The sequence below is a fragment of the Cololabis saira genome, chromosome 7, assembly GCF_033807715.1.
Source record: "Cololabis saira isolate AMF1-May2022 chromosome 7, fColSai1.1, whole genome shotgun sequence".
Classification (NCBI taxonomy): Eukaryota; Metazoa; Chordata; class Actinopteri; order Beloniformes; family Belonidae; genus Cololabis; species Cololabis saira.
In genome coordinates, this window is record NC_084593.1 from 32,757,589 (window position 1) to 32,781,571 (window position 23,983).

Below are 23,983 nucleotides of genomic sequence, written 5' to 3' on the forward strand. Positions count from 1 at the left end.
AAGAGACGAGGAGTCAGGACAAATCTTTTCAAATGTGGCTACTCAGAAAGCATAAGCATACAAATGAGAAGCATTTGACTTGTATGCAGAGACTTCCAAGTTTTATTTTATCTTATTTTATACCCGAAACTGATTTTCTTTTTCTTTTAACTTGGAATTCATACAAATGTTAAAGTGTATGACGAAGCTGACATACTAGAAAGAAGCGGTACTGACAGGCCCAGATCTCATAGTGCTGTCAGATATGACTCAACAAAAGTATGTTCAGTGGAATTAACAATGGGGTGAGAGATTTAAACATTCTTTCTAGTGCAGCAAGATAGATTGATGCTATTTACAGCAAGAATTAAGCCCCCATTCGTTCTACAGGTTGTGTTAAGTGGAATAGTTGAAATTAGTCCTGGGAAGAGTTGAAGTGCATTTTGAGAGAGCCTGAAACATCATTCATCAGCTGAACTATACTCAGATAGTACTGTCTGTTGTCCGTACGGGTATATAAATAAGAATGCTTAACATTTACGCTACTTGATTTGTGGTATCAATGTTCTTTGTGAGTCATAGCATCTCAAAGTATGGCTTGCATAGACCAGATGTGAAGACATACCAATCTGAGATAAAAACAGATATTATTTGTGGTTTTGCCAATGTCACAACTTTACATTGACCAGCTAAGTTGAATAAGTGTAAATAGTAAATAGTACAAAGAATGAGGTTGTAATAGATGATCACATATTAGTGATTTTACATCATTTTTCTGGCACTTACTGTTACTTCACCCAGTTTAAAAAAAGAGAAAAAGAAGGACACATCATTGGTAAGAGGTCATGTCAGCTGGTATATTTGACTACAAAAAGATTATTTTCCTTGAGCTGTATGTTTAAAAGGATGGGACACTACATTGCAAATGCACAAAACAAAGACCTGTAACAGCCATTGGACATCAGAGTAGCACATAAAGCATCACATTGGGATGTTTCAGGGTAAAATTGTCTTTTCTGAGACTTGGCTGCAATTTCCTGTTCTGTTTTCACAACTTTAGTGGTTCTTCCTATCTGTGACATGCGGCGTGTTGCCACATTATAGATCTAGACCGCGGGAGTAGTTTGCATCAGTTAAGCTGGAACATATACTTATTTTTGGCAATGCATGGTTTTTCCTGAAGTTGTATTGTTGATACAGAATTTAATGACACTTACTGTGTTTTACATATTTAATGCATTTTGCATTTTCACATTTTTAAGCCTGATATTAGTTCATATTTAACTGAATAGGTGTAAGTAAAACGTGGTCACATTCTTTAGGTGACTTCAAAGTAGTTAAAACAAGTTTTTTTTGAGTTTGTGGGTTGCTCTAGTTGCACAGACAGTGTTTGTCGTGCATTCTGATGTATAAGTAAGCACTATGTTACAGGAACTTCGTAGTTTGTTCTGAGAATTTGTGTGAAACTGACTCACGGAGCCAAGTTGGGGATGTGTGTCTGTTTGGAGGGGTTTGGGCTGGCAGTGTTGTCTGTTTCCGCGCGCCTTGTGTCAGCATTGAGGGCAGAAGATGTGGTTTTGGCAGTCCTCGTGATCCTTTTCAATGCAGCATCACTATCTTTAAACTACCTGAATGTAGCAGCCTGGAAACTGTTACACGGTGAGAGAAAATCCTCTTCTGTCTCATCCACACACACATATTTTAGAAACACGTCATCATCTTTTTAAACAAGGAAAAATACAGATTTCTGTTTTGTGTTGGATGTCACTCTCAAAGATACATCTGGTAACTATGCATGATTCATATAGGAAATGTTACCTGTACAACAAAACTCATATCTGTGAGAGTAACATATTGTTTGAGAGGGAGGAGGGAGAGTTGAGAACTTTCCGCTCTTACACAGAGGAAGAACTTCTCTTCTGAGTGTGGTTTAACAGACAGGAAGCAGCAGAAACCAGCTACTTGGTGACGCTGTTCCTGTGACTACTAAATTCTCAGGTCAGTTTGTGGGTGTTTAAAAAAAAAATAAAATAGAAATATGTTGCTGCTCCTGCGGTTTTCTTTCTCTTTTTTCATGTGTGTGACAAACATGACAGTCCAGTGTGCCACCAGATGTTAGAAGTAAATGTAGGAGAAAGATCAGCCAGTAATGTGTTCAGACCAAGCTGTGTTTAGCATACTGGAATGAAAAAATGACCAAAAGAGAAGTGGAATGTGCTCATAGAGGACATTTCTGAACTTCAGGCCCTGGGGACATAACCAAGTTTTTATCGCAGATTCCCTACTATATTAGCCAGTTGAAGCAAATGTCTAACTCTCCACAAAAAAATCACGATTTTTCTACCAAATACAGCTTGTAGAGGTAGTACAAGCAAATGCTATCACGGGAGGGCATGGGTTCTTCTTCAAAGGCCTCCAGCCTGAGTGGAAAAGTACAGGGTTCGCAGAAGATGAGATTAAATTCCATTCTCTTTTTGAAAGCCTCTGCTCGAGGTGACGCTTTTTCTCTCGGTGTTCATTTGGCCCTGGCATTGCAGAGCTCAATACCACCGAGTGTAAAGACAGATACAGCAAGTGCTGCTTCAGACTCCGAGGTGTCTGTGATTCTGATGCTTTGTGATCTGCGGTTGTGTGCAATGAGCCGGAGTCTGTGACTGCCACAATGTCGTCGTATGCTCTGCGTGGCCTCTGAACTGCTGTGGAAGTGCTCCTTTTATTCATCTCAATTAAGCTGAGGTTGAACTGTGGAGAGGCACACTGGGTTGTGAATTGCAAGGTGGAAAGAAAGATGTAGAGCACACTGAAGCGCTGTATACAAAAGGTAGTTTATTTTTGTTTCCCTTCGATGCTTTAATGAGTTGGCAAACACTTTTTTTTCTGCAGCAGCAGTATTTTGATTTTCGCAAATCTTTTGAAACGTTAAACACGGATACAGTTTGATGTCACTACGTGAGTTTTTTTCTCTCTCCTCTCTCTGATACAAGCCGTTCCTTTCCGAAGCTGTGGTGTTTGAGGAATTTTCCTTGGCGCTCTGAGTACCATTGTTACACAGGGGTGGGCAGTTTAGTTATGGCTGGGTAAAACAAAAGGGAACTGCTGTCCAGAAATGATCATCAGGATCCCTTGATGGCCAAATGGGCTATCACAGAGCTCCAGTAACAAGCTTGGGCTTCATATCACTGACTCATTTCCTTTACAGGAACCCAGAGGATCCTGCAAAAACAGATTGCTGACAGCCATTTTATAACATGGTGGGGCTAAGCTTATGAATGTTCTGCCACCCTGCGCGTGAGTGTTTCACAATAAGGCAAAAAGATTTTTAGGAGTCTTTTGAGGGGAAACATTTCTTAGCACTGGGAAGGAAATGCCTCAGCACCGAGAGATGGATGAGAAAATAGCTGTTTCTGCTAGCTTTAGTATCTTGGAAAGTTGTTTTTGTGAGTACAAACTCTTGATTTATCTCAATTTCAGTTAGTTAATGTCACATCTGTTCCACTTTTACCCATGTGAGAAGTATTCTGGAGCACCGGGACTTTTGCCCACTCTCCGACATCAGCACTTAGCCAGCTACAAGACCTGTATGTGTTGTATTATAACAACACTTATTCGGACCAAACAATCAGTCACCTGAGCAAACCTCTGGGGCTTTTTTTTGTAACCTGAGCTGAGAATGGGTGATCAGTAAAGTTTGCTTGGTCCTTTTTCTTGCATATCACAATGTTTGCACTCACCACATGCAGAGTGAGTCATTGCATAGTCATTCAATTGGCTTAAATTACCTCCTTTCATGGTCAACAATGAGCTCAGCTGAAGAGACCAAAGCGGGGGAAGTAGGGCCTTCTGGGAATGCTCCATTTGTTCATGAATCCCGACTCTAATTGGTTGTTATTGCGACTGGCAGACACCATGCTGTAGGGGTGGAGTAGGCCAGTGTTTCCTTCTAATTCCTCTCTGTCTTCTGCACGCCAGACTGCTATGTGTGACAGTGACAGTTGCTGGAGACCGACTGACAAAGGATGCCTTGACTTTGGTCATATGACGCTTCTGTCAGCAACACATGGATAATGATATGAATATAAGACAACGTAAGAATGCAGCTGATGATTATGATCACCGCACACAACAATGAATCATATATTTTGAAGTGATGAGAACATAAGACTGCAACTATTCTGTCATACCCCTGTAGCTTGTTTTGTTATAGTTCTGTTTTGTGTTAATTGGCCATTTGATAAGCCAGAAAACAATTATCTTATTAAACAATAAAGCAAATGACAGTTAGTTTCCCCCGTAGAAAAGCACAGTATCTGGTCCCAACTGGTCGTTTTATTGAAACTAAATGAAAGTGCAGATAGAGTTAATTTACTATACCTTGTCGGTAAAATATTTTTTCATTCTTTAAGCTGCCCTTATTAATGTTTCATACTGTTTAAATGACGATGTATATTGTGAAAGCAGTGTCAACCATCAGACGTCGCTGTTATTCTGATCCACAATTTGACTGCATTGTTTCAGTCTTGCAGCTGCAACATGCAGCTGTTTTCAGCAAAAACGTTGGCACACTCCTTTTGTAGCAACAGCCATGAAAGGTGGTGACACGGTGGTGACCACAATGCTTCAGAAAGAGATTTTCCTCTTGAGCTGGCTCAGACTAAAATAGCTTTCCAAATTAATGGCAGGTTTGCTTTTTCTGTGGAAGTAAATAGGCTGATGGCTGATATGAACACCATCATAACTACATGAGCCTTTATGAATGTTTACAGCCTCTTATCAAGTGCTCTGATAATTAATACATGCTGATTTACATTGTGTATAATATATATATATTATAATTCAGTTATGTTACTATGAGAAACCAAACTAACTTGTAAAATGACACAGGAAAAACATATAGAGGAAACATGCAACACTTGTGTTCGGAGAGATTTCCTCATAGCAGCTAAGCATTTCACATACTGTCGGCCTTGCTGCAACGCCCCTCCTGGTAACCACACTTAAAAACTCAAGTCTGTCAAAAGACGGCCCCACCCCGAGCGAGTCACAGGCAGCTTGTTTGCTCTGTTGACTATTATGCATCGACTAACATTTCTGTAAAGTCCCTCCCTTCCCCACTCTCCTCCTCCTCCTCCTCCTCCTCCTCCTCCTCCTCTCTTCATGACGTAGTGAGTGCAGTTACAAGCCTGCCCCTGTGTTGGGACAAGGCAGTCGTTGTCATGTGCTTGGGGATAATATGCAGGCTGCATCTGACTAAAGGATGGCTTTCTTGATTCCAGTTTGCTGTTTGCAACATGCTAACTAACCCATTCGGCCAATGAAGCATCGACAGGAGGGGTAAAAGAAAAACACACAAATACAGTCACTGACAGTGTCTGATAAATGGGTTATGAATTCAGCAGACAACATGTATCAGTATATAAACATGGACTGGGGATGTAAAACTTGGTAACTGGTTCATGTGCAACTACTCAGGACATCTGTAAATATGTGACCAATTCAAATCTGGAAATTAAACACACTTTCACAAGCAAACAAATTTACAACTAAATTTTTTAAAGCATAATTCATTGCTTTATCTTCCTCATCTGGTATGTGGCTGTGTCTGGTAATGCAAAGTACCGAGCAGACCAGGAACCAGAGCTGCTAACATACAGCAGCGGTGTCCAGGTCTGACGGAGGGAGATGCTGCCCAGCAAAGACAGCAGAAGTGATGGACTGGAGAGAAACATTAGCTCATAGATTTAGTTTCCCTGTCCCTCCTCTGTCTTCCAGTGTGTTCCCTCTCAGTAAAAGCCACACATTTTTTTTATTTTGTCTGGATGGTTAGCAGATTGCCGCCTGTGACCTACAAGCTGCAAAGGTCATCCTTTTTTCTCATTTAACAACCTCTTCAAAATGCACTTGGCATGTAACTTTGATGATCATGCAGACGTTTCAAAGAAATTTGAAAGTAGTGTACCAAACATTCCCATCTGACTTGAAAAAAATAACAAAAACAAACTTGAGTCACCCCTTTTGGTCCCTGGGAAACAAGTATGTCGGGGTTTGTGGCCCCTGGGTCTTCTTATCCGTTTGTTCTCCGACCCTGCATGTGCCTCTCCCACTCCCTATCCCCAAAACCTGCCCGTAGGTATCGGGTCGTCGGGACACACCTCATCTCACGCACAGACACATTAAGATACGGCCACTGGTTTCCCTCCCCCTCCGCCTGTGATCACAGTAAACTCCCTGAGGGTCAGCACAGAGGGGCTTTAGCGCAAGACAAATGATCTTTCATCTTTATATGCGTTTGTGAGAAGGAGGGAGGGTGTTTCACTCGGACCGTCTCTACCCCATCACCCGCTCATGTGATCACAACATTCGTCCCCTGAGCCTCATGATCTAGGGCAGTGTGCGGTGGGACGTCGCAGAGGGAGCGTCTGATATTTATGAAATAATAGCAGTCGGTGATTAAATAAGAACGAACCGTGAAACGCAGATCCTTTCAGCTACTGGCTGGAGTTTTCATTGCAGGAGCAGTTCATTCATTCTGGTTTTTGAGTCTTTAAGTAGCTGGTGTTAGTTTGACTGACAATAATGGAGAGAAAAAGAGGAGAGAGTGAGCAGGAGTGACTGGCACCAAAGCGCCAAGTGTTTGGGATACAAGAAAAGGCCTCTATGAGTCAGATGCAGTTGCACATTGTCCCTAAACGCATGACAACGACATGCAGCAAAGAGGTTTTGGTCCTCAATTATGATCCCAGATAGACATATTTTATTCAAATCTTTAAGAAAGAAAGGTAAAACTCGATGGGTCTTTAGGCTAAAAAGACAAGATTACATTATTTGAGTATGCATTTAATTTGCTTAACATGGAAGATTACACTTGTTGGAGATTTTGTGCAGATTTCAGAGCTGATTCCTGTGGGACTACCTATTTTCCCACATTATCTTGAATGTGGCCTTTTTTGCGTTCCCTTTCTTTTTAAAGCACACTTGTATGAAGAAGTACAACCATTGAGCTTATCAATTCCGTATTTTCTAATAAAACAATATTAATGATTAATGGATTAACAGAAAATGAGTGCAATTTTTTGCAGTCCCTCTATCTTTTTTCTTATGATTTAATTGAGCACTTAAATTAATACATGTTGTAACATTTTCACATCTGGAATTTACCAGTAAAGAGTAAAAAGGTACTAGTGAATTTTTCAGTGTCATGTCATGGGTTTTTCTATTAAGCTCCAATCTTTAATAAATCTGGCTGCACCTTTAAGAAACAGCTCTGTCATGCTTGCAAGAATCCAACCACGTTGTCACTGACTTGTAAAACAGGTGCATGCAGCTTTCTGTTGCTTGTTCTGTTGCTTCATCTTCACTCACTTTGGGAGTTTTAATGGAGGAAATGCAACTTTGGCAGTGATTTGATTTCATCTATGCTGAAATCTGACAATCAAAGATGAAAATTAGAAACAAACAAAGCAACATTGTCAGTCCTGAAAACATGCAAGCCCGTCTAGGTTTATAAAGGCCAGTCAGGCTTCAGGAACACTGAAAACGTTCCCCCTAAGACTCTGCCTCTGATCCAGTGTGTCTGCTGACCTTCGCCCCATCTCTCTTTTCTCTCTCGGCAGGTGTAGATGCTCCAGGCGCAGCGGGGCCCGGCCTCTGTGTCAGAGAGGGACGAGGCTGCTCCCACCTGGGCCACGGCACTCCTCTGAAACCCCACTGGTGGTCTCTCTCCCTCGCAGCTCCAACTGAGCAACACTATAAGACACGACTTGACAGAGGCCATTTTGTGAGGCGAAGCTGAGTGAAGCAGAAGAGGAGGAGTCGTCGTCACAGTGGGGGTTATTTCAGTCTGCTCTCTGCCCTCTGAACTCCACTCTCTGTCATGACGACTGCAGTGCAGCCCAGTGAACTGGTGTTTGAGTTCGCCAGCAACGGGATGGACGAAATAGATCAGGTATCTGTCACACTGAAAAGGTCTTGTTGCTTTAATGCATAAATAACTGCACCTGCAGTCTAGAGTTTTCATTGCCTCATCAAGAGATCTTAATATAAGAGCTGGAGCATCAGTCTTTCTCAGCCTGACGCATTTCATGTGATCTTGTTTATAAGTGAAATTCTTCAGAAAACAGACTTATGTAAACAAGACAGGCACCGGGGTAGGATTAGCCTGTGATCTTTAGCTGAGGACACCAGGCTGGGAGGAGGATGGAGCAGAGAGGAGGTCTGGAGACGAGCGTGTCTGCTGCCGATGGCACAGAAATGGAAAGATCGAAAAACCTGCAGTGAGGTCAGAGTGCGTGGGAGGGAACGGGTGGGGCTTGGAGATGAATGTGTTTATGGCGCAAAGGTCGCTGCATGCGTACATGAAGGGAACCTGTTCCTGCGCTTCTCGCCGTTGCCCGATCAGGTGTGCGGTTTTTATCTCGCCCCCACACCCGGGTCTGAATCCTGTGGAGCAGGCTTGTTTTTTAAGTTAAGATGAGTCCGTATGTGTGTATGTAGAGTTGACAAGTTGTTACTGGATCCTTAAATAGCACAGCTTCCGGCTTAACCTGACGAACCAGTTATATTGCTGTTTGGAAAGGATGGGATAATTTAGGTCTTGTATTGTTCCCGTCTTACGGTTTTGTTCCCTCCGTACCCACTCAGCCTGTTCGGCAAGCAGCTCGCCCCTATTTACCAAGTCTTGGTAATGTCTCCAAAAGGAACAGCATCATTACTTACCTGTTGTTTTATATATATATATATATATATATATATATATATATATATATATATATATATATATATATATATATATATATATATATATATACTCAGCTCACAATACACCCTTTGAGGCCGAGTGAAATCATAGCTGTAATGATTACCTCTGATACATTGACATCTAGGTCAATAAGTAGCTCTGTTAAGTGTGTGATGTGATGACGTTTTTTCAACGGCGAAGCTCTGATCTGTCGGTTTCTGTTCAAGCATGCACATTTACTCTGAGGCAGAACTAGAAAAACTGTGTTTTAGGTTTCTCAAAAGTCATTCAGAAACAAAAGCATTTAGCTTTAAGGTAAACACCCCACTTTTACACGGGGCGGTGCTAGAATGGGCAGCTGCACTTCTTGAAATATCACAATGAGGATATTGAAAGTGCAGTGGCAGTTGAGGTTCTTTGTGGTAGGACAGGTAAAGCAGAAGAGAGTGGGGTGTGGGGGAACAGCACACACAGATGCTCTTGCGTTTTGTGCAAGGTAAAAATGGGGAACTCAGAAATGCAAATCAGCCTGATTTATATCACTCCTGTTTCCATACTAGAAACACCGTTCATGTCAATAAAGAGGCAGACATAGTTAAAATAAGCTTATAACTTATGCTCCATGCTGGCGACCACCCGATCAGAATATTTGAACTTCTAAACAGTTTTCGGTCTTCGATAGTTCCTGTCGAGTGCGCCGCAACATTTTTCTCAAACTGTCAAATCCTCACCCAGTTTACATGACAATACAAGACAAGCCTGAAGTTTTCCCAGTAAAAAAACAGAGTGCATTTAAGATCAAAACAAGGAAAAAGACAGCCGCCTCACATGTCTCATGCTCTGTCAGCAAACTGTGTGGGATTCGGTCTCTTTACATTCGACGGTAGTGGGAGGGAAGTGCTGCTGTCTCTGGAGCTCAGCAGACCAGTAGTCGAATGTGTTGGAAGATAAAAAGCATTTGAACTCTCAACCAAGGACAGCAAACATCATTTAAGCTAATCTAAAAAAAAAAAAAAATATGCTAGCCTCCGCGTCTAGCTCCCTGATAGTATCTACTGAAGATCCTGATTAATGAAAAACATTTGATGCATGTCAAAGAGACATACAGATAGAGTCTGTAGTCAAAGCAAAAGTCAGGGTTTTTATTAGCTCCAGGAGGCCTTGTGGTTTTCCTGCTGAGATGGCACAGGCTGTGTGTTTTTGATCTTCAGTGTTACCGTAGACGTCCTGTGGAGCCATCTTGCTTCAGGCTCATGAATATCTACATTATTTACAGTGTATACAGTACATCATAAACAATCAAGTGATGTGTGCTGGAGCTGCCTAGGAGGACCAACCATATCGCACCTTGCTTAAATAATTATCTGGTCTGTTAGTTCCCTGGTTAAAGTGTAGCTGAAATGGGTATGTAGGCATGCTCTTGAATGCCCTCACTCCCCCACCTCCCCCAACTCAAGGCCTGGACACCTGGTATGCCCCCGAGGTCCCAACTAACAATGAACACTTGTGTAAAAAGAGACAGATAAATCTTTATTCAGGCTCATCCGACAGAACCTTTTTGTCTAAGTTGCTCCTTCTTAAATCTGACCATCACTGTACTGATGCTGTTTTCATTGACCTTAAACTATTTGATTCAAATTGAATTCAGCAACATTACATCCTTGGAGATTTAAAAGGATGCCTATTCATATATTATTTGTCTGGGGGTTAGAGTATGAATATGAAGGTTTGCTATCTTCAGTCAGCTATAGTCCAGTCAGCAGGGCAGAACGCTGCCAAAGCTTAGAATGAGCTTTTCATAGATTATTTGAACTTAGTAATCATTATTGATATGAGGAATGTTATAATGTAATTTGAGTCAGTGAGGTCAAGGAGGTTATTGGCTCATTATGCATTTCAATTTAATTCCTCAAACAGCCTAAAAGTATTATTTAGAGGTCTGGCTCCCGGCACAGGGTAATAAGGAACAGTAGTATGCTGCCATCTGCTGGTCACTTGCTTTATGATACCTGAAATGACCTTTCCATTTACAAAGAAGAAGCGTTGTGGGGGGTGTTTATACTGTATGTTAAATGGATGATTTTTAAATCAGAGTTGCCTCAGTGTCTTAAGCTGTATATTCTGTCCTTTTTCCGTCCTTCTTTTTTTTTTTTTTTTTTTTTTTAATTGATCTTTTTAGAAGAAACAACATACAATGAAAACATGGAAACATGTAATCAAAGATACGCATTATACATTATACATTGTCCCCTTTTTTTTTTTTTTAAACACACAAAACCTAACTAAGGAACAGAGTCTCTGTAGCGTTAAATAATAAATAAACAGATGAGCAAGAAATGATCAAAGGAGGAAAGTAATGAATGAGCAAAAGTGCATACAAAAAACAAATGCAGTGGTAAATGCAAATGCCCATCGCTGATATCCCATTAAATGGAAATAAATAAAACATAAAATGCAACATAAATAATAATAATAAAAAACAAATAAAGGAAATGAAAAGAAAATTAAGGGAGGGGGGGTCAGTCGGTGGGTAGAGTCTTCAACGCGATAAAGTGATCTATGAAGGTCCTTCTTTTACTTTTAGAGGACTATATGGCTAAGCTTGGCAAAGGGCAGAAGTATTCCCCCTGCCTCAAACATGAGCTGAGCACTCAGCCTTAATTCTGGACACTTTATGTTGTTGTAGAATCTCGCTAAGTCGTTTGGTCTCTCAGACGCTGGTCAGTGCTTCGGCCTGTCCTCTGGTGGTTTTCTCGGTTCTCTCGCTCCTCCCTGCATCAGGCTGTGCTCAGTGTGAAACAAAAAGGCAGGTTTGAATTCCCAAAGCCTGATGAAACAAGGTGTTTGCTTGCACTCAGTGTTTGATCCATTAACATTCATTTGGGGTCTATATATTTTCTGAGCACAAGATTAACTTCTTACGAGAAGTAGGCCAGATCAAACAGCTGGTTCCCGTCTTCTTCAGCTAGTCCCTGCGGACCCTTGCAACACAACACAGAAATGAGCTCAGTGCAATGTGGCTCCACATTAGCTGAAACTGAGTATGAATTTATAATATTTTACAATGCAATAAACATAAGAGACCTAATCAGGTTATAACATTAATCTGATGTCATGTGGGTTTTTTATATTGCATTTATGATGCGCGGTGGAGGATTTAATGGTGTTTTGATAGCACATACACACATGCTCCAACACTATCAGTCCCCCCACCTCCCAGTGGTTTCTGCTGTGTTACAGCATTTCATGCTTTACATTAAATATGTGTTTGTGTTCCTTCTGCTCAGCTGGACGACCCGTCAGTATTCCCAGCTGTGATTGTGGAGCAGGTGCCTGCAACAGATCTGTTGCAGGTATACTCAGGCCTCGAATCCGATGAGGTGACCAATGGCATCATGGTGGACACCACTCTCCATGTGGTGGAGGAACCGTCTATTTTGTCAGGAGGAGTAGACCTCTCAGGTAAATATGTTTTAATTCACAATTATGTGAAACATTTTTTTTTCTGTTACATTAACTGAACCTTGTAGATCAATACAATGAGTTGGATCTGTCGAAGGTCAGAATCAAGGTCAAATTTGTTTATATAGCACATATTAAAACAACTCATGTGGACCAAAGTGCTTTCAGATGAAAGTAAAAGTATATAAATAATGCCCATGAAAACAAACGGAGTGAAAACACAACTAAGAATGATATACAGGACTGTCTCAGAAAATTTTAATATTGTAATAAAGTCCTTTATTTTCTGTAATGCAAAAATGTCATACATTCTGGATTCATTACAAATCAACTGAAATATTGCAAGCCTTTTATTATTTTAATATTGCTGATCATAGCTTACAGCTTAAGAAAACTCAAATATCCTATCTAAAAAAAATTGAATATTCTGGGAATCTTAATCTTAAACTGTAAACCATAATCAGCAATATTAAAATAATAAAAGGCTTGCAATATTTCAGTTGATTTGTAATGAATCCAGAATGTATGACATTTTTGTTTTTTTAATTGCATTACAGAAAATAAAGAACTTTATCACAATATTCAAATTTCGAGCGATCTAAAGCTCAACCCAAATTGAAGACCAGAGAGCAGAAATTTCAAGATTTGATCCAGCTTCCCGGCACAACGAAATACATTTCAGCATAGGCTGTCCAAAGAGAACAAGATAAAAAAAATAAATAAATAAAATAAAACATGGGTAGACAGGTGCCCGAGGCTGCAGCCATGTGTAGGCGCCGCCTTTTCATTAGGGTTTTCAGCAGAGATTTAAAAGCAGCAGGAGTTTGAATTGCCTTTATTTGTAAAGGTAAGTTGTTCCAGAGGGTGGGACCAGCAAAACCTGGCTCTAGGAACAACAAGGACCTTCTGATTGGATGATCTAAGCCAGGGCTCGGCAACCCTGCTTCTATGGAGCCGCATGTTTTAGATGTTTTCCTGCTTCATCATGCTGTGATCCAAGTAGCTGTGTCATTAACAGACTTGTGCAGCACTATCTAACAACCTAAAAGTGAATTTTAATTAAATCAGGTGGGTTCATGCATGGAAACATCTAACACATGCAGGACTGACTCTCTAGGACCAGGGTTGCCCACCTCTGATCTAAGCGTTCGGATCGGGGTACAAAGATGAAGACGTTTAGACAGAAATGACTGTGCCATTGCATTTAAAACTGTAAAAACTAGCAATAAAACCTTAAAATTAAACTCATTTAAAAATGAAATAAAATTGACGAGGTAACTTTTTGATCACAAAGGGCGTTTGGAGAGAGCCAAAAATTGGAGTGAACGGAAGAGTCTACAATCGCTTTTAAAAAAAAAGGGTCACACAAGGGATTGGTGATCCCAGACGTAGGAGACTTTCTGAGACCAGAAATTCTGTCTACAAAGAATTTCAGGAAGTTCCCACGCAGCGTATTTAATGGTACAACATGATCTGAGTCATGAGGACTGATGAAAGAGTTAAAACATTAAAAAGAACCCGAGGCCTATGACTGTTACTGGCTGTGATGCAAAGCAGTAAAAGTGAATTCAAACGTTCAAATGCTGCTCCACTTTACACCAGAGACAATGTTCAGTTGGTACACTTTTAATTAAACTATTACGTTCAATTAATTCATCTTTAAAAAGAGGCTTGCAGCCGCGGTAGCCACTAGGCTGTATTTGACAAAGAGCCAAATGTACGAGAATACGCAGAGTATTTACATACAAGGATTTTATTTCTATATTGATGAATGCGTGGTTTTCTGTGGGACAGAAACGAGAGTCTCTGGCACGGAGGACAACATGGAGACAAACGAAGCTGCAGCGGCTCTTCTGAACATGGAGTCTCCAAACAACATTTTGGATGAGAAGCGTATGAGTGAGTTTATTTCATTTGTGTTTCTACTGTGTATAGGTTGGTAGCATGTATGTTATTCTTTTATCCAACACATGAGGCTCATTTAGGTTATGGTCTGTTAAGGTGTTGTATGTCTTAATCTGTTCTTTCTGTGCAGTTCACAGCTACAGCACACTGCTGGAATCAGATATGGAATACACTCATCTCAGGGCCGACCAGATGGACAATGTTGCCCTTGATGTGTCGCTAGATGAGGACACTTCATCCATGGATGACATTCCTCTTAAGTGTCCCTTAAAACCTCAGAAGAAAACCAAAGGTAACGCTGTTTTCTTCTTTTCAGCTTGTGACACCACAGAGATAGTCATTCAATAAACATCCAGTGTAGTAGGTAATTCGATTGTTGCATTGTGTCCTTCCACCTCATAACACGCTACCCCTCAATTTGATCTGTAGTGCGAAAGCCACGGGCGGTGCGTCCCTGCTCTCCCATCACCACCCCGAACCTGCCACTCAAGAAGAAGAGCAAAGAGGGCAAAGGTAAGGCCCCCTAACTAGTCCAGTTCGCTGTGTTGAGCCAATAACAATCAAGGTCTCTCCTCCTCTTGTGTGCACTTGGTGTCCTCATGCGGACTGCGCAAACAGCAGTCCTCAACCCTTGCAGTCCAGCGAGGTGGGATCTGGGCGAGTTAATGGATGAGGGGGATCTCAGAGTGCTGTGTTTCGCCGAGAAACAGAAGTGATTGCAGCCTGGAGGGCACGCTGATGCTCTACTGATAGAAGCCGAGTAGAGCCGTTGGACCCTCATTGCACCATTAAATGTGAAACAAAGAGGAGGGGGCTGCAAACGGCAGGTTCAGCTGCGCACATATACATCACCCTGTCACGGTGTCTGGGATACGAGTGACTACTGGGAGCGTTGCTGTTTTTAACCACTGCTGGCCAAACCGTCTCACAAATTAGAGTAATCTACTCCGAGGCTTGGTATAATTAATTTCCTTGTGAAGCACACACACACACACACACACACACACACACACACACACACACACACACACACACACACACCCTAACTGACATAACAATAGCTGTAGGGAAGGAGCAGTTTCTCCTGTAGCTCCATGACTTCCACATATAAAATGAATTGCCAAATGAATTATAGATGCCTTTCGCACAGCTCTAAGGCTTTGCCATGAATGTCCAATGTTCCTGCATGTTTAGACTGTCTGACTCAGATTACCTCCCCCTCCAATTTGCAGGCAACACCATCTACCTGTGGGAATTCCTTTTGGCGTTACTCCAGGACAAAAACACCTGCCCCAAATACATCAAGTGGACACAGCGCGAGAAAGGCATCTTTAAACTGGTGGACTCCAAAGCAGTTTCAAAGCTGTGGGGCAAACATAAGAACAAGCCCGACATGAACTATGAAACCATGGGAAGAGCTCTGAGGTGAGAGTAACACACTAATGAGAGACATTTCCATCTTTCCAAAGTGCCATCATCATGTCCATGAGTTCTGATTTGACTCTTATCCTTGAAGTCTCAATTGCACTGTAAGTTCATATTAACACACTGAAATGGCAGTTAAGGATTGTAGAGGCTAGTAAAATGTGAACGATGATGATTTCTACAATGCGAACGGGCCCTTTCCTATTTTCTCCCTCAGGTACTACTATCAGCGAGGTATCCTTGCTAAAGTGGAGGGGCAGCGGCTGGTTTATCAGTTTAAGGAAATGCCAACTGATCTGGTGGTGATTGAGGATGAAGATGTAGGGACTGACACCAACAGCGCCTACGGGAACCAAAGATCTTCCAATGGACGGTCTGTGGTCCGAGGAGGGTCTAAAGGGCACGGGAGGCCTCACAGTCAACACCACGTGCCGGTGAAACAGATGAAGAGGGAGCCCAGTGATGAATATCTTTACCAGGACGCTAATGGTGGACAGGCTGAGCAGATCCTCCACTCTCTTCATATATTACAAGACAGCCAAGATACAGCACAAGTTATGAGGTAAGACATTCGGAACAGAAATGAACATTATTCACTAAAGCTTTCCAGACTTTGAAGTACAGAGAGACTATTGAAACGGGCCGTCATCAAAATGAAGAATAGTTCCTTTATGATTTCATTTTACTGCGGTCGATACTAGCAAACATCATTTTCTGTTAATGATCTTTAACTCCAGAGCTAGAGGTACAAGTTGTTTGGAGTAATAATAAACCAGGTGACATCCCAGTGGCAATCAGACTCCTCAAAGTAAGTTACAGCACATAGCCCATTAAATCAAAACCTGTATTTCTTCCACTCATGTTACAGTTTGGACTTGACAGTTCATTACAATTTGTTCATTGGGACTGTTTAAACGTGGAGATAAAGCCTCAGCAGAATGTGGGAGAACTTAAAGTGTGAATGTTCAAGATAAGGTACCAAGCTGCTGGCTGCAGTCCCACTATAAACTCCAAAGTAAAGATCTGAGAATAGTATTGATTGTCTCATCTAACTTTCAGCAGAAAACCACACGGGAGTCAGCCAAAATGTCAAAATATGTCTATAAGCAATCTAAAAGTCATATCTTAGTTCTTGGCACATCAAATTGTACTTTTGATGTCTTAAGATGAAATAAAAGGTGTTGCTGTAAAATATCAACGATGACTTTAAAAAAAATCCAGTGTTGGATAGACAGCCTCTACTCTAGTCTTAAAATGTAAATGTTCCAATGTTGTACAACTTTAACCCTTTAAAGCCTGACGTGCAAAATAGTACGTTCTATTTATTTGAAGTGTTTATTATATATTGAAATTAAAAACATTCCCAATTTAGTCATTAATAGTGTCTAAAAATAAATGTATTTGTATCTGTTTTTCATTTATTATATGGAGCTATTCTCTTATATTACTTTGGATTATGGGTTTTGTGCAAAAATATGTATAAAATATTATTAATAGTAATAATAACAATAATAGGATTTAAAATATATAAAATATATATATATATATATATATATATATATATATATATATATATATATATATATATATATATATATATATATATATATATATATATAAATATGTGCACTTGCTCCTGAAATGTACAGTCCTTCATCTTGTAAGTAGTGTAGTGTAGTAAATGTTACTACACATTAATACCATGAGATTAACATGCAACAAAACAAACTCATAACTTTGTAATGTTTGTTATTTCACCACCTTTTGTATACTCTGTGGTTTTTGTTGCTCTGTGATTTACTGTTCATTTTATTGTGCTGCTGTTGAGTCCACATTATGAATGTATTATCACTCCTGACATATCCAGAGCCGTTAAACATGTATGGAGTTAGGAGTAGAAGAAATACGCAGCAGAGATAGCGGAGCAGTTTGTAATATTAATAAGGGCATTAGTTATGCTGTTTAGCATCATAGCAGTACTCTTGTTAACTTTTTCAGCAGGGGTCCATTAAAAATAAACCTCAGAAATAAGTTTAAAAATACATAATGAATATTCCATGACATCATCTCTCTCTTTCGTGCTCTCTCTGCAGGAGCATCGGTGCTTCTCCAGGGCTACCTATGGTGCTGACGTCTTCTGTTTCTCTTGAGCCTGTTCCTCTCACCACTGTTCTGACCAACGGGGACTCCAGCGACTCCTCCCCTCCTCGGGTCATTCTCCACACCGTGCCCTCTACGACAGCAGGTGGTAAAGATGTCCTCACCATCCAGACAGCCTCTTTAGCAGGTGGGGCCAACAGCCTGCAGGAAGGCCTCCCGCAGCAACTTCTGGTCACCAATCTGGGCTCCTGTGCCATTTCCTCCTCTGCCTCTTCCTGCACTTCTCCTCCCGGAGTCATTAGTTCCACCTCCAACTTCGGCAATCTTGCCCGCCTCGTCACCATCAACACCACGGGGGGGCAGACCATGGTGGCGCAGCAGCCTGGCACCGTAATAGCCACCGTGCTGAAATCCAGCGACCTCTCTTTGGGGCTGCACGTCAAAGAGGAAATGCTGGACCCCAGCTACTTTCAGTCGATGGTGAACGGTGACCCGTCGCTGATGGCACATACATTTGAGAAGGAAGAAATGGAAGCAGGAGAGGCGGAGTTGCAGTACCGGACTGTTATCATTGATACAAGTCAAAGCCAGGTCCATGGGGCTGCATGTGAAACGATAATTAATAGACAGTCTTCCCAGAGCAGCAGCCCCAGTGAGGGCCTGACCCCTGTGGAGGAGCTGGAGGTACGTGGAGAGATGTCCCTGCAGCCTGAGCAGGGAATCAAAGGCCTGCAAGAGCTGCCACTGTCTGTTCAATTGCCTGCAAACTTTATCCAGATAAAAGCAGAGCCTGCAGAGGCTTAGGGCTGCAAGACATTTTTCCACACAAGCTCAACCAAAAAAAAAACAAACAAACAAAAAAAAAAAGACCCAACTGAATCCATTTTGACCACAAACCTAATATTTTCTTTTCCTACCACAACAATCTGATTTCGTATCAGAAGTGAGGGATCTTGCAGCATGTTGCTCTTAAAAGTTGGTCAGTTCAGCCTCAGGATTTATTGTTTACTCACATATCTTGTGACCATGTGCCTAATTTAAAAAAAAAAATAATCAAGGGAGTGATTAGTTCATTTTAAAGTTGTTGTTTTTTTTTTTTTAAACGTATTTTTCTGATTTAGAATTATCCTTTGCAGAAATGAACTCAAACACACAGAAGATGTGGACACCAAACCCCACATGTACACAGGAAAATTCCTTCCTCTTTGAGAAAGCAGCCCTCGGAAACTTGGATCTTTGTCTACCAAATGTGCCAGTTTGTTTCTTTCTTTTACGTCACATTGGACTAATATGTCTAAAGAGGAGTAGGCAACAAACCAAAAATGGGAAAAGAATGCCAAACAGACAAATGTAATTTGACATCTGAAGAAGTCTGCTGTGTTAATATTTTCGCCTTCAACAATATGGATGAGAAGTGGATGTTGTGTCATGGTATCCAATCTACTGGAAAGAAACAACAACAACAACAAAACAACCAAAAAACTGATGAATCTCAGAGTTTAGTTGAAGACTGCTCCATGGGGAGTTTAAACGCTCTAGACTCGGTTGGTGTCTGTGGAAAGGATGAAAACAAAATATTTTATTGTTTATACATTCAAGAACTTAATATTCATTTATTTTGATATAAACAGAGCAGATATACATATACTCCTTATTAGCCCTGGCCTTAAAACACTGTGTTACTATGGAAATGGGCATTTTCTGTTCACCAAGGACAGTGCAACATCAAAACTGTTTATAGAGATGCAGACTGGAGGCACAGCAAGATAGGGAGGCACAAATGGAGAGAAAGAATACGCAGTATAAAACAGATTTTATTGGTCCTTGCCTCTGAGGCTCTATGGTTGAAATCCTGTTTATATAAAGTAAAATATATATGAATTTATATATCTGTATATATATACATGTATACATACATATATATATATGTATATGTGTATATATATATATATATATATATATATATATATATGTATGTATATGTATATATATATATATATATATATATATATATATATATATATATATATATATATATATATATATATATATATATATAATATGTATGTATACATGTAATGTGCAATTGAGATTCAATTTTAAGGCCACAACAAATTTATTTATTTTGTGAATTCCAAAATTCTGTATAAAAAGGCACATTTGTGTTTTATTTACATGTGTAAACCTGAGGGAAAATGACAAAGATCATGAACGTTAATGCCAGAAAGCTTATTTTTTTTGGTCTTTTTTATGTAAGATTGCCTTTTTTCCACTTGTATAGCATTCCATATAATCAGCTTTGATATTGTCTTGAGTTCCGGTCTTGAGTGCTCATTGCAGCATCATTATTCCACTGTTATTATCTCTTGTTGTGCATATCCTCTGTTATGTGTCTGATTTTAACGTGTACCGAATGTGCGTTTTGTTTCCACTTTTCAGCGGACATACCTCTTTACTTTTACCAACATTCAAGCAGTCGAAGCCATGCATTGAGCGTATGTTGTTTCTGTTGCATAAGTATAAAATGAATCTATCAATACTGTATTCCTGTGAAATGTTATCTCAAGTTTCTTCATTTGTTGGGCATAAAGATGCACCAGTGCATTTTATTTTTCATTTTTTAAAGCTGTGCTCCTCTTCTCCTCGTCTTCTCTTCTTCTGTCCTGGTCTCGGGTCAGTTGAGTCTGTGCCTTCTTTATCTGCTGTCTCACTTGGTTAAGAACCTCTTAGCCCTGCCATCCGATTGGCTCCCTGATCCTACAAGGTGTGAATCCATATTGATCCTAAATGGTATCAGGGCTAAATTGGTTGTATTTTCCAGCCATCCTGCAGCTGCAGAGCGAGGACATTCAGACATGGTGACCTCCATCCACACTGGCACCTCAGTTCAGGAGTTAAAGGCTTCTTCACAAGCTCACATGAGCCCAAGGGCTCAATATCTGCAGACACTCTGAATGTACGCTTATTTTTTTAAGGAGGCTGTGTAAAATTTTCAACAATCGATACTTAAACAGGGTTAAATATCAGCTTCATAATGTATAAACTGTTTTTCACTTAAAGCATGGTTGTCTGTGAAATGTTGAGGTATGTCCACTGTTTTATCTTTCTCCCTTTGTTTTGGGGTTTTTCAGTGGCTTCCTTTATGCTGAATTTAGAGTAGATTTTTAAGAAAAAGTCGGTATGCTAATTAAAAAAATCTTTGCTGATATTCTTTGTATTTTATTTATTTATTTTTTGTTCCTGCTGTGGTTGGAAATGGTTGTGAGCCACAGATAAAATAATAATGAAAACTAAATTAAGTCTGGAAAACAAATAGCAGTTACATGAAGTCAATTAATGTCTGCCGTCAAGATAGTGAAGCAGTTTCTACCTGGAGGATATTTGATCTCACGGTATTGGTAAAGAAAGTAAAAGCTGCTGTAGGAACCTGGATTTGGAGCCTTTAGCGCTCCAAACACTGCTGGGACTCTATTTAAAGGAGATGTGTTATGACCTTTTTTCACACGTTGACACAATGCTCTGCTTAAATACTACAGAGAGGTGGTACAAACGTTCCCTTTACAACAGTGTTTGAACACCTCTGTTCTCACAGACAGTCAGACAGTCCACCTCATTTGAGAGCTGTCATACAGCTTTGTACTTTGCACCACAGTATCTCCAGCATGACAAGAAGATTGATTGAAATCTTACTGTAATCTGTGTCTGTGATGTCATAGTATCCTATAAACATTAATGGTTCACTGAATTACCTATTTTTAAACTTAAGGGACCCCAATAATTTGGTACTCACTTTTGACACCCAAACACGTACAGGACTGTCTCAGAAAATTAGAATATTGTGATAAAGTTCTTTATTTTCTGTAATGCAATTAAAAAAAAAAAAAAAAAATGTCATACATTCTGGATTCATTACAAATCAACTGAAATATTGCAAGCCTTTTATTATTTTAATATTGCTGATTATGGTTTACAGTTTAAGATGAAGATTCACAGAATATTCTAATTTTTTGAGATAGGATATTTGAGTTTTCTTAAGCTGTAAGACATGATCAGCAATATTAAAATAATAAAAGGCTTGCAATATTTCAGTTGCTTTGTAATGAATCCAGAATGTATGACATTTTTGCATTACAGAAAATAAAGGACTTTATCACAATATTCAAATTTTCTGAGACAGTCCTGTATATTACATCCTTAAAGAAAATGACAATTCAATTTTTGCAAACATGTCAATCTCAATCTTCTTCGGTTAGCGTTTGTTTGAATTCAATTCAGGAGGTAGCGATCAATATGAGATGATATCATATTTTGATTGAACACTAGCACTTCCTTTCATGTCAAATTGCTGTAAGTAACTAAAATCTCTCAGTTTTTTTTTTTTATTTCTTTTTTCTATAGGCCTATTTTTATTCCCGATTTTTTTTCCCATTTTTACAACCATTTTTACCACCCCGTGCTCCTACCTAAGTCAGTCCTGGGCATTGCCATCCTCTACCAACCCCGGGAGGGCCCTGCACTGAGCTCAGGTCTCCTCCTTAACCTGAGGAGTGAGCAGGCCACTTCTTTTCACCAGACATGTGTAGCCCAGGACTGCTGCATGTTTTTGTGAGGGTAGCTCACATTAGCTACCCAAAGGAACACGGGGAGAACACGCAAACTCCACACAGAAAGACCCTTTCTCCAACCCCACCCAGGGTGTGGGCGCCGAAGTCATGGGGGAACTTAACACGCATTCAGTGCCCACAGCGTCCCCGGCGGGAATTGAACCAGGACCTTCTTGCTGGGTTGAACCAGAATATTAAACGAAAAATGATCTGTTCCTTTAATAAAAAAAACACAAAAAAACTACAAACAAGATTACAACAGACTACTTGATAGCATGTATTGATGAGGATTATAAACATTGACATTGATGATCGACAGTATTAATGCTATTGGATTATTCATCATTAAATTGATGTATCAATGCAGATTGATTGATCATTTCATACCTAGTGACATTACCAGAGCTGAAGACATGACTTCAATGTCTGCCAACAGAACTGGCATCATGAAATAAGTGTGTGTGAGAATGCACGTGATGGATTTGGCTAGGATTGACTGTGTGTGTGTGTGTGTGTGTGTGTGTGTGTGTTTGGGGTGGTGGTGGTGTTTAGGACTCTGTCTGGCAGCAGGGCTTGCCTACTGTGCCTGGCTCTGTTTACACCCGCATGCCCACAGCTGTGTACAACACAATCCAGTCTTGTCATAAGAGTTAACACAGGCTCAGAAAAACCAGGCCGCGAGTTTGCACAAAGCCACACCACAGACACCACCTTCTTCACCCCGGCAAACATCTTCCCAAGCTTTTTACTGAAGGGAAAAATATTTGAAATGAGAGTTAAATCATTGCACACACTGCCCCGTTCGGCAACAAACAACCCTCCATTCCATTCAAACAGACACTTTACTTTTCTGTTGAGTGGTTCATCGATCTCTTGCCTTATGGTAAGCTGAGGTTCTAATGGATTACTAAAAAAAAAATAAAAATGAAAGGCTACTAGCAGCTGTTATATGAGTGCTATTCCTTTGGTTTGTGAGTCAAAGACCCTGAAGACGGAGTGAGAGCCTGGTCCGGAGAGAGGAAGACTATTTCTGTGACGCCTGCAGCCACTGACACAGTGCGACTGTTTACTGCTGTGCCATACTGCCTCTCACAGTGGGAGCGGGTGAAGGATGACGGCTGACATAATTGTGCCTCCAGCTTGTAGTGGGAAACAGTACAGGGAGAGCTTATTTAACCATAGGGTCACCAGGCTGACTGCAACATTAGAGAAAATGAGTTGACAGCATTCTCATGGACACTGCAGCTGCTCTCAGTCCCTTAACTTGAAGTTGTTATGGTTGGATTTAGTTTTTTATAGTCCTTTAGAGACATGAGAGAGCTGATTAAAGGACAATGGATGCATCTAGATTAAAAAAAAAAAAATCTATGGAAATGGCAGTAGTACAGTTATAGTTTTATATGAAGTACATCTTTTTGAACGCATGGTGGCAGTAGTGATACACGAGTCCCCAGCATGCATTTGAGAGAATTATTCCTCCAGGTCACTAATCTAAATACAGATGCTTCTCATACTTTGGTTTTTCGCTCTCTTCTGCCCCAGAATAGCAGCTCTCGCATCCAAACCAACGAGAGATTATTTGAAATGAAAATAAGCAGCTGGGAGGTAAAGTTTTCATGCATTTCCGATAAGTAACAAAAAGAATTAATTCACTCGTGAGCTTCAATGAAAGTGGCCATTCCTCAGGCTAGGTGGGGAGGGGGGGGAGAAAAAAAATCCTTTGAACTGTGATAACCTGGTAAATGCTCAGTATCTGTGTTTATCCTGCAGAGCA

General features: G+C 40.4%; 1 protein-coding gene across 2 annotated transcripts in view; it reads left to right on the forward strand.

The window, feature by feature from the left end:
• elf1 (E74-like ETS transcription factor 1) overlaps window positions 1-19,541 on the forward strand; it is a 39,453-nt gene extending 19,912 nt beyond the window's left edge. For both annotated transcript variants that reach the window (XM_061725694.1, XM_061725693.1), the window contains exons 2-9: window positions 7,590-7,921; window positions 12,001-12,175; window positions 13,970-14,074; window positions 14,211-14,372; window positions 14,510-14,593; window positions 15,313-15,505; window positions 15,723-16,067; window positions 17,599-19,541. In XM_061725694.1, coding sequence (XP_061581678.1) covers window positions 7,850-7,921; window positions 12,001-12,175; window positions 13,970-14,074; window positions 14,211-14,372; window positions 14,510-14,593; window positions 15,313-15,505; window positions 15,723-16,067; window positions 17,599-18,409 — 1,947 coding nt within the window. In that variant the 5' untranslated portion in view covers window positions 7,590-7,849 and the 3' untranslated portion in view covers window positions 18,410-19,541. The remainder of the gene's footprint in view (window positions 1-7,589; window positions 7,922-12,000; window positions 12,176-13,969; window positions 14,075-14,210; window positions 14,373-14,509; window positions 14,594-15,312; window positions 15,506-15,722; window positions 16,068-17,598) is intronic.
• Window positions 19,542-23,983: the final 4,442 nt, after the last annotated feature.